This window comes from Typopeltis vanoorti, chromosome 3 (genome assembly GCF_054136105.1).
Source record: "Typopeltis vanoorti isolate ZY-2024b chromosome 3, IOZ_Tvanoo_1.0, whole genome shotgun sequence".
In the NCBI taxonomy this organism is placed as follows: domain Eukaryota; kingdom Metazoa; phylum Arthropoda; class Arachnida; order Uropygi; family Thelyphonidae; genus Typopeltis; species Typopeltis vanoorti.
In genome coordinates, this window is record NC_143551.1 from 60,318,668 (window position 1) to 60,330,691 (window position 12,024).

Below are 12,024 nucleotides of genomic sequence, written 5' to 3' on the forward strand. Positions count from 1 at the left end.
GGGGGGCCACAGCTGAGATTATGATGGTGGGGTGAGCCTGCCACTTGGGGGGGGGGGGCAACACTGAGTTAAATGATCACTCAGGTCATTGTTGGGTGATCTGAGTGATCTAACGAGTTTTTGGAGAGGTAAGCTGCACTCCGAATATTGTCTTAAACAGAGAAACCTGTTGGTGATTTCATTCCGGGGGAGCAGATTTTTTTGCTCCCTTAAGGTTTTTGCCTTAGGAAGCTTTTGAGCATCCAGGTATTTGAATCCGTTGGGGGTGGCCTTTATCTGTTGGTATTAAGGCTTCCTTGGCTGATGCTTTTCCTGGAATATTATATTATTATTATTATTACACCCTCCATGGAGTCGACAGACTCATCGTGGGAGGTTCATTCAACTGACAACATATTTATCATGTTGTCAGTTGCAAAAAAATCTGCTCCCTTAAGGTTTTTGCCTTAGGAAGCTTTTGAGCATCCAGGTATTTGAATCCGTTGGGGGTGGCCTTTATCTGTTGGTATTAGGGCTTCCTTGGCTGATGCTTTTCCTGGAATATTATATTATTATTATTATTACACCCTCCATGGAGTCGACAGACTCATCGTGGGAGGTTCATTCAACTGACAACATATTTATCATGTTGTCAGTTGCAAAAAAATCTGCTCCCTTAAGGTTTTTGCCTTAGGAAGCTTTTGAGCATCCAGGGATTTGAATCCGTTGGGGGTGGCCTTTATCTGTTGGTATTAGGGCTTCCTTGGCTGATGCTTTTCCTGGAATATTATATTATTATTATTATTATTATTATTATTACACCCTCCATGGAGTCGACAGACTCATCGTGGGAGGTTCATTCAACTGACAACATATTTATCATGTTGTCAGTTGAATGAACTGATAACATGATAAATATCCTTCCAACTACTAACCACGCTCAAACTTACTTAACTGAGCCATTAGTAGCAGAGGGTCAGTTAAGTAAGTTTGAGCGCGGTTAGCAGTTGGAAGGGGAAACAATCGTTCGATGCCGTTGGCACACTCTCCCTTGATGAGTCTTTGGACTCCCTGGAGGTGTCAAATAATAATAATAATTAACACTCCTCATTAACAACACATTCTTGCAATGCATTCCATTCACAGACAATTTTCCATGTAAAAAATCTACTCCTCACATGCTTCTTCACCACACTTTTACATAACTTCCAGGAATGACCTCTGGTTCTTTCCCTCTCACCTTTCTACTCTTTTTATAATCTCCTCTGGATTAATATGATAAAATCCTCTCACTGACTTAAACGTCTCTATCATATCACCTCTCTTCCTCCTATCCATGAAACTCTGCAATCCACATCTCTTCAACCTCTCCCCATAGCAAGCATTCCAAACTCCTGATATTGTCTTAGTCACTTGTCTCTTGACCCTCTCCAATGTCTCCACATCTCATTGAAAACCAGGTGAATTCCTTATCCTTGCATGTTACAGTACTTCTTATCATAGGGTACACTACGATGTGCAACTAGCAATATGCCCTCTTAACCTCAGTCTACTTCAGCCATCAGTCCCAAATCTCTAATCTCATTCACTTCCTTATAACTTAAACAAGAATAACTTATCTCATCCTTGAGATAAGTTATTCTTGGAATAATTAAGTATATATATGAGAATTTGTTTGAGTAAGAGCTGCTGTAAAAGTTGTGCACTACCATTATTATTAGTGTGGGGGATTTTGTTTTGCTTAAACTTAATTACGAATTCGTTGCTATTATTAGACTTTAGAGTGGTAACCGGCAGAGGAAACATGGCGGTGGCTTTGTCATCCATGACTTTAACTTAGACTTCAGTCATTTCGTTAAGTGTGAGGTGTGCTATATGTATTCTTTCGATTACATAAATGATTTGTGGATGTTTAGAGTGGATGGAAGGAGGGTGTGTGTGTGTGCGAAGTTTGACCTGAATGAGGAATTGATGATTGCTTACATGAAATTGATGACAGAAAGTGTTAGTAGCGAGAATGTTGCAAGGAAAATGAGTGCACGTTCGAAAGAGAAGGATGGTGTGAAAGAGAGGCAAAAATATGTTAAAAAATCAGTAAAGAAAACGAGTGATCTGAAAACTGTAACAGATGTTAAAAAGGACGAAAGTGAGGCAAGAGTGGTGGAAGGGAACGAAATTGAGAGAACGAATGAAACCGGAAATGGCGTGACGTAGGAATCGAAAGTGGAAAAAATCGAAAGAATGAATGATAGCGAAAGTATGGAAACACAGAAGGATGAATGAAAGTGAGAAGAGGAGGGAGGATTGAGAGTTAGTCAAAAATTAAAAAGATTGAATGATAGAGAGAATGTGACGTGAGATTCAGAAGTTGAATTGGATTGGATGAGGCAGGAGATGAAATGGATGCGGAATGAAATTAAGAAAATTCGGGTAAAAACTATTAAAACAAATCTTGATGGGATGAAAGAGTTAATGAAAGATGAGCGAGTGACGTATGGCGACTCCATTATTAAAGGTGTGCTGGATGATAGGATGCATAAGATATGTTTTCCAGGTGGCAATATGAGTAGAGTGATTGAGGCATTGGATATGAGGAGGAAGCGAGCAAAGGAGTTGATGGTTTTAATAGGAACGAATGATTTGAGACAAAGAGCACATCAGAATGGATATCAGGAGACTGCTTAGAAGGATAAAAGAGAATAGTGTGACAGGAAGGGTAGTGAGCGTGATGCCTAGGTATGACTGTGGTGAGGGAAGGATTATGAATGATATGCTGGCTGAAATGTGTGAGGAAATAGGAGTACAGTTTGTTAGTATGGAATGAGTTTGAAGGACAGAGTGAATTGTATGGGAAACTGTATGGGAGCGATGGACTGCATTTGAGTGGTTATAGTGTGAGTTGCTTGGAGAGACTGCTGCTGGAAGGTAGTGAAGTGAGTAGAGAGAATGAATCAGATCAAGCAGGAAGTGATGTGGAAGAGCAGGAGAGTAAGACAGGAGAGATTGAAGAGGTGGTTATGAATGGGGAAGTGAGTGGTATGAATATAGAAAATGAGTGAAAGGGTGTGCAAGAGGAGCAGGGAAACAGGGAGACTCAGGGTGGACAGGGGTACACAGCGTGAGTAGGATGGATGCACCAAGAGGAGGTGAGAGCATGTGTAGACAGGAAAGGAATGGGATGACCTGGGATCGAGAGGAAACAGTTAAAATTGGGGGAGGGTTCTAGAATGAATGGGCAGAAAGGGAAATGGCTCCAGTCGAGCATGGAGAGATCAAATCGAGTGAGTGGTATCAGTGGAACTAGCTGTAGATCCAGAAATGAGCTGTTGTGTTTGTATACAAATACTATAAGAAACAAGGCAGATGAAATGGTTGCACTAATTGTGTCTGTTCACCCAAAGATTGTCAGAATAAGTGAGACATGGTTGGAAGAGGACGACATCCAGACAGGAATAGAGATGGAAGGGTATGATATGTTTCGTGAGGATAGAAAGGGAGGGGGGAGTGCTATTGATGATAGAGAAAGAGTTATGTCCATACAAAGTAGGGATGCAAGAGGTAAATAGTGCCAGTGGTTTTGAGGCAGTATAGTGTGAGATAGAGGTGAATGGAATCAAATACTTGGTTGGATGTTGTTAACGAACAGTTCATAAAGGTCTTTCAATCTTGCGAATGTGACTTCATGGAGAGATTGAGAGCAGCTGATGATGGGGAAGGAGAGACTGACTGTAAGCAAGCAAGAGGTGTATGGGGAGTTGAGTAAACTAGATGTTAATAAGGCCGTGGGACTTGATAATATATCACCATGTATTCTGAAGGAATGTGCCAGGGAGTTTACACCTGCCGTGACATATTTTTTTAATACCAGTCTTGCACTCGGTCAAGTTCCTAAGGAGTGGAAGGAGGGCAAGATTGTGACACATCATTAAGGAGGTGATTAAACTATAGGCCTGTCTGTGTGTCAGGTGTTATGGTTAAGTTGTTGGAGAAGCTTGTGAGACTAGGATCCAGAGTTGGGTTGACAACAATAGTATTATCTTTTATGGACATCATGGATTTGCTAAAGGGAGGTCATGTTTTAGTAATCTACTTACTTATTACAATAAAGTGACTGCTTCCTTGGACAGAGGAGAAGGATACGTAGTAATATACTTCGATTTCACAAAGGCTTTTGATAGATATTGCATGATAAGTTGACAGTCAACCTAGAGCAGATGGGGTTGGATATTAGACTAGTGCATTGGATTGGAGACTGACTATCTGATAGGTATCAACAAGTTGTGTATGGGGAAGCGATATCCAGGAAAAGGAAAGTCACTAGTGGAGTGCCTCAGAAGTCTGTTTTAGGGCCATTACTATTTAACTTGTATATTAATGATATTGGCGAAGATTTGGATGGAGATATTCAGTTGTTTGCAGATGATGCAAAGTTAGGACGAACCATATAGAGTAGTGAAGATGTTGGGGGCCTTACAAGAAGACTTGAATAAATTGAGTGATTAGGCACGGAAATGGGGGGGGGGGGGCGAGTTCAATGTTGCAAAATGTAAGGTTTTAAAATTTGGAAAACAAAGATGAGATGCAGAATTTATACTTGGTGAGGATATATTGTTGGAGGTGGAAGAAATAAGAGATCTGGGGGGGGGTATAGTGGATAAGGATCTGAAATTAAAGGGGCACATAGCCAAAATTGTGAAGACAACACAAAGGCTTCTGGGAATGATGCGGAGGACACTGACATGTAGAAGTTGGGAGATTCTTGTTTCGCTGTATAAGGCTTTGATTAGGCCACACAATGACTATTGTGCCCAGATTTGGTCACCTGGTTTTCAGAAGGATGAAGAGATGTTGGAAAGGGTCCAAAGGCAATTGACTAAGGTAGTTTCTGACCTCTGGAATATCAAATATGAGGAAAGATTGAGAAGATGTAATTTGCAGAGTTTGGTGGATAGAAGAAAGAGAGAAGATATGACAGAGACCTACAAGTTGGTAAGAGGTTGTTATAGGATTAATGCTGGAGAAGTTCTTCATAAAATAGTGGAAGAACCAGAGGTCATCCCTGGAAACTGTATAAAGAGGGTATGAGTAGGGGAGTAAGAAGCAGGTTTTTTTCATGCAAAGTTGTGAATGATTGGAATGCCTTTTTTGAGAGTGTGGTGTCTGCAAGGAGATTGAGTGTGTTTAAGACATGGTATGATGAGCTGTGTTTGTGATAAAAGGACCTCCCAGATGAGTCTTTGGCTCCATGAGGTCTTGGGGTGATAATAATAATAATAATATATCTGGCATTTCCTGGTCTGAATTCTTAAAGCCACAATGAGCAAAGCAGTTTTGAATTGTTTTGCTGCTTATTTCTTGCCAACTATCTGCAACAAATTGTACTGCCTGTAAAATAGTGACCTTTGCGTTGGTCTCTTTGGCCATTGAAGATGATGTTAGTATTTTCTTCAATTTTTTCAAGGATATAGCCTACCAACCTTTTGCGATACAATGTCTTTAAATTTTTTATGATTCCCATGTCCAGTAGCTGTACCAGAGATATGGTGTTAGCAGGAAGAAATTCAAGTTGAATGTTTTTCATACAATCTATTGAAGGTGTGCTGCACAGTGGTCAAGAAGCAGAAGAATTTTTCTTAAATTTCATTACAGTTCTGCATCCCAACTCATTAGCCATTCCTGAAAAATAACAGAATTCACCCGTGCATTTTTGTTATTTTTGTTCTCATAATTTAGAACTAGCAAACTGTCCATTCTAAGCTCTTTATAGCATCAAGGCTTAGTGCTTTTTTCCAATAATCAACAGCTTCCATTTGTCACTTTCCAGCACATTACGGCCACACAAAACTGTAATGCCATCCATTGCTTTTTTTTGACCTTGACAGTACTGCAAGTTAGCTCTGGGAACTGTCTGGTGTAGTACAATAAAACAGACCTGTTTCATCAGCAGATCTCATAAGGACTAAACTTCTTCAGCAGTTTGGGTAGTTTAGTTGATTTCCATTGTTCAGCACTCACAGTATCAACACTGTTCTTCTCACCATGCGCCCTCTTAAATTTTATTTCATGTCTGGTTTTCCATCGCTATAACTCTGTAGCTTTATAGCTCACATGACCCAGCTTTCTAGCTAACTCTTCTGATTTGGTTTTTAATATTTGACCATTAACATGCATGCCTCATCCAATTACAATAGAGGATCATTGATTAAGAGTCTCCTGAACATCTGGATCCTTGTCTTCTCGCTTCCATTTTTGTAATTTGTCGATTGCGCGATGGACATTCTTCTCCTAATTTGGCCTGCTGGCGTAACAAACATGCAATTGTAGATTTTGGAAGACCAATTATCTCTGCCAACTGACAGTGACTGGCGTGTTAGATGGTTGGCTTTTTATTTTGTCAAGTAAGGCAGTTTTGTCTGATAATGTTAGATCTTGACAGGGGTCTTATAAAAACAAAAAAAAAAATTGTAATTGCTACACTGTTTGTTACACCTTTTAGTAAAAAATTAACACACACACCTGTTTTAATCAAAAGTACTCTACCTAGCAGTCACTGTAAATAGAATCGTTACACTTCAAAATATGCACATTCTCTCTACTCTGTATCCCAGCTCTGACTGACAGCAACACTCTCTATGTAATTCACTACACGTGCGCTGTCTACAGCCACTCTCATGATTAAGCAGAAAGGTGGCCCAAATAAGAGAAACAACTTTGAGTTATAGTCCCGATTTGTTTCTGTTCTTCAAATTTTGTCCCAAATAAATGGCTGCCCCAATTAACCGGAATCTACTGTATATCCTTTTGTGTTATTATTTTAAGGATAATTTCCAATTTTTTATTAAAAATAGAATTTATGTTTTCTGTCCTCTTCTGTGGGTATATATACATTAATAATTATAAAATCTGTTTCTATTTCATGTTTATCTGAGTTGTTTCCACAGTAAAGTAGTAAGAGAGTGTCCTTTCGTATCTATTCATAACTATTTAATTCATATTATTCATAAATCCGTATAAATTTCTCATATTACACGAGAAGTTTATACGGATTTCCAGATCATCCAAATCAGAGTCCATTATTCTGAAGCTTGGGTTAGTATCCATTTAAGTCCATTCAATGAAGAATAAATTATACTTGTTTTGTGACTAGTATGAGATGGAAGTTGTCATCCTCACATAGACACATCAAGGGCAGACTGGCCTCTTTTCATCCGATTCTCATCTTAGACCTATCCCATTTCGAAGGCCATGCTGATAGCAGTGCTACTACCAATATAATAGGCTCATCCACACCATCAAAAGAATTTAAAAAAAAAAACGATAAGTATAATGCATTTTTGCCTTAATACTTGTTATGTTTATGATTTTGTTTACTCCAGGACTTTTTAAGAATTACATGTTCAACTAAAAATGTAATGCAGACAAAAAAAAATTATTATGGGATATTTTATGAGTCCTTAGACTCCTCAAAGGAGCCTGCATAATTAATATTTCAATCTCTCTCTCTCTCTCTCTCTCTCTCTCTCTCTCTCTCTCTCTCTCACACACACACACACACACACACACACACACATACACACAGAGTATAAAAATTGATTAAAAAACTTGTTATACATCATTTTAGGTTACAATACCTGCCCTTGGCCACCAGTATCAGCCTAATAAGCTATGTAGTAATCTTGAAGAAGCTAGGCAGTTTGCAGCAGATTATGTTCTTTTGCAGTTGGGTATCCCTGCTGATGGTGAGATGCTTTCCATTATATTTTTAAATTAGGAATTATTAACCACATGGAAAATTTGACATTTTATAAAGATACAATGGTTTCTATACATTAAGGACAAAGAGAAAAAATGCAATAAGGGGAAAAGATACATTATGACAAATGAGTGGCTTTGTCAGCATTATATGCAAATGAACCACAACATAAAAGTGGGCAGTTTGGAGTGGTTTTACATTTCATATCTGGAGTGACAACAAGACATTTCATGATAGCAAAATTCTTGGAGACTTCTTCAAGACTTCATTTAACCAATGAATCCAGGTGGGGAGCCATCATAACACCACAGACTGACCAAAGTCAGGTAAAGGTAGTCAAATGGCTGCTTGTGAGTTGTTCCATGGTTCATTCACAGACTATGGAACCAATTCCAACAATCACAAACAACATCCCAGAGTCACAGTAAAGGAAAGCAATGAACTAACTGCAGTGGATGATAGACATTTCCAAATTATCTGCTTATTGCAACAGGAGTGCTACCCCATTGGATCATGGATCCAGTTGATGTTGATGTTGATCTGACCTTGTGTTGGCTACAAGAACATTGGTATCTGCTTCCATTATGTACTTGAAGGCTTTATGAAGGTAGTCTGTATGCTAGGCAACCAGTACTATGTGTACCTCTGTCCCCACTCCACTGGAGAGAATGTTTGAAATGAGCCAGACTCAACATCAACTGGATCCATGATCCAATACCAACCCCCAATGGGGGTTGGTATTGTTTACAGATAAGTCCCAATTTGTTCTACAAAGATACCAGACATGATCTAGTCTGGAAAGAACCAGGTAACATCTCTCTGATATCTGTGAAAGTAATGCTTATGGTGGTGGTGGTAGTGTGATGGTGTGGGGGACATCTTGTTTGGTGGACACAGTGACCTATATATATGCTTCCTAGCTGATTGAATGCTGCAACTTATAGACAACATCCTGAATCCCTATGTTCGTGCTTATATGGGTATGATTGTGGAAATATTTATCCTACAAGCCAATAATGCTTGTCCTCATCAAACAAAGGTTGTGAGTGCTGGAAGTTTTTTTTACTTGGTTAGACTATAAATTATATATTTAATTTAATCCTTCATTCAAGTGTAAATAAACAAGTTTGCACCTGAAGTATCTTCAGGACTGGGGCAACTCTTGGCAAAGGTGGACTGAGTTCTCATCACTTTCCTTAGTATCCCATAATGCAAAGCACATCTCCTTGCAGACATGTATAATGTTATGCATTATGGGGAGGATCACTACCCAGACCGGTTTCCCTGTATTAAGCGCAGGGTTACCTCTCCAAAAACTCATGAGATCCCCCGGATCACCAAACAATGAAGGATCAAAACTCAGCATTGTTCCCCTTAGTAGTAACAGGCTCACCCTGTCACTGAGAAGAATTCTCAGCGTTTGGCTTTACCCATTGGCAGGCTTACCCCCACGACTGACAGAACTGCTCATATTTCATCTGAGGGGTAACAGCAACAGCCATGCTTCAGTTAACTTCATGGGCTACAGCATTGCCATCCATTACCCCTCTATGGGTAACAGCAACAGCCGAGCCGCAGTTAGAACTTCATTGGCTACAGCATTGCCATCCATCACCCAAGCTTCCAGCCAGTTTCAATCTTTTTTGAATGTTCAAGTACAGGTCAAACTCCAAAAACTCACCGTTGTTCCCCTCAGTAACAGGCTCACTACTCTGCCACTGAGAAGAACTCTCAGAACTGGTTGGCTCTACACCGTGGCAGGCTCACCCCACCACCGAGCAGAGCCGCTCATATCTCATCTCTCTCATCCGAGGGGTAACAGCAACAGCTGTGCCTCAGTTAACTTCACGGGCTACAGCATTACCCAACCCCACCCAGGACCTGGGTGACAGCAACAGCCGAGCCTCAGTTAAAACTTCATGGGTTTCATTGCCATTCATCACCCAAGCTTCCAATCGGTTTCGACCTTTTTTGAGGTCTCACCAGTGGGAGCCAGACCCAGTGGTGATACCAAGGTTGAAGCAATTCAGAAGTCATATTTCCATATGCCAGTTGCCAAATGGTGTCACACCTTATTATTAAATTACTCTGGATTAGAGAAAGATGTTGGAAATTTTTTTCACTTGGTTAGACTATAAATTATATATTTAGTTTAATCCTTAATCCAAGTGTAAGAAAACAAGTTTGCACCTCAATAAAGGTTGAAACCGTTCTGGGTAGTGACCCTCCCCATAATGCATAGTATTATACTTGTCTGCAAGGAGATGTGTTTTGCATTATGGAATACTAAAGAAAGTGATGAGAACTCAGTCCACCTTTGCCACAAGTTGCCCCAGTCCTGAAGATACTTCAGGTGCAAACTTGTTTGCTTACACTTGGATAAAGGATTAAACTAAATATATAATTTATAGTCTAATCAAGTGAAAAAAACTTCCAACATATTTCTCTAATCCAGAGTAATTTAATAATAAGGTGTGACACCTTTTGGCAACTGGCATATGGAAATATGACTTCTGCATTGCTTCAACTTTGGTATCACTTCTGGGTCTGGCTCCCACTGATGTGCTTTGGTGCAGAAGTAGTTGCTTTCTCTGAGATGTGAAAGGCTCTGCTTGGGGTAGGTTTATGCTTATTTCTGAGTGAGGCCACTGCTGAGATTATAGCTCTGCTTGGTGGTGGGGTGAGCCTGTCACAGAGTGGAGCCACCACTGAGTTGAACGGTCCCTCGGTCACTTGTAGGGAGTGGTCTGGGGGGGACCGCTTAATTTTTAGAGTGGTCTCTACTTAAACAGCACCTCAATAAAGGTCGAAACCGGTCTAGGTAGTGATCCTCCCCATAATGCATAGCATTATGGGATACTAAGAAAGTGATGAGAACTCAGTCTACCTTTGCCACGAGTTGCCCCAGTCCTGAAGATACTTCAGGCACAAACTTGTTTGCTTACACTTGGATAAGGGATTAAACTAAATATATAATTTAAAGCTTGTGGACCACTATCTTCAAGAAGAAGAGAATATTGTTAGTGTGTACTGGCCATTTAGGTCTCCTGATCTTAATCCCATTGAGCATGTTTGGGATGCTCTTGGTAAATGTGCTGCTGCTGTCAATACTCTTCTCCAAAACATTGAAGGATTTAGGAGAGCTTTTCAGGAGCAGTGGTTGTTATTAACAGCTTAGGCATTTTTGGCAATCTCATTTTGACCTCTGTTTTTGACTATTCTCTTCATGTACCCATTTGTTACTGAATTAAACTATTTATTTACAATTTTTATGGGTGTTTCTTTCACGTCTCATATAATACTGCTTTTCACTGAATTGCATAAAAATTCATCATACAGTTTTTGAGTCACTGATATTTCTCTTTGTTCCTTAGTTTTTGGAAACAGTGTACATTAAAGACTGAGTGTGCAAATTTCACTAATAATCATCCAAAATAATTGGCTTGGCTCATTCCTGATGCATACTCCCAATGGATGTACACACAATATTATGATACTGTAATTATTTATGATTAAGATCACATTATGACTAACTTTCTGGAAGAAAGTAGAAGGGATTTATAGGAAACTTATATGGAGGAAAATGATGACTTCCAAAACATATAGGAATATTCAGATGTTACTCAACACAAAGACAATCAAAATGAACCCTTATTGGAAATTACAAAAGAGAAATTTGATTGATGCTGCATTGAAATCCCTTCCACAGAAAAAAGGTTCTTGAATAGATGAAGTCCCAATTGAACTATTAAAAGCTGGAGGAGATAATTTCTTAGCAAACTAAAGAATTGCGAACAGAATTTACATTGAAGAAAAATGGCTACAAAAACCATTTATTATCCCTAATAATCCTAGTCATTCAAGAAAACAAAGGCTAATGAATGTCACTAGTTCAGGACTTAGCTTTATGCCACATACTTCCAAAATACTATTGAAAATCATCAAAAAAGAGAACAGTTGCTATTGTTGAAAAGTGTATGAGGCATGTTTTAAAAAGACCAAACTTTTTTAAATAGTGTGCCAACTGGCACAGAGAGCACACCCGAGGCTACCGAGAGAGCTATTGAGCACACTCAATAGCAGGTTTTGACAACAAACTGCCATATACCCTGTTCTGCTATGAGCATTTGTTGTCGAATTACATTCCACTGAAGTGAGCACATGCACAAGCTGTTTGCCGGATTAGTGACAATTAAAAAAAAGCTTGAAGAATGTGTGTGAGAGAGAGAGAGAGAGAGAGACATTTCAATTACTTAACCAAGCATATGGGGAGGATTGTATGAACTGAACGC

At 39.4% G+C, this 12,024-nt stretch overlaps 1 protein-coding gene across 1 annotated transcript in view; it reads left to right on the plus strand.

Annotated features, from left to right (window-relative positions):
* The window catches only part of LOC150108187 (APOBEC1 complementation factor-like), a 340,004-nt gene that overhangs the window by 237,170 nt on the left and 90,810 nt on the right, over positions 1 to 12,024 (plus strand). Inside the window, exon 7 of the mRNA XM_090390425.1 lies at positions 7,601 to 7,718. Within this exon, the coding sequence (XP_090246551.1) occupies positions 7,601 to 7,718 (118 nt within the window). The remainder of the gene's footprint in view (positions 1 to 7,600; positions 7,719 to 12,024) is intronic.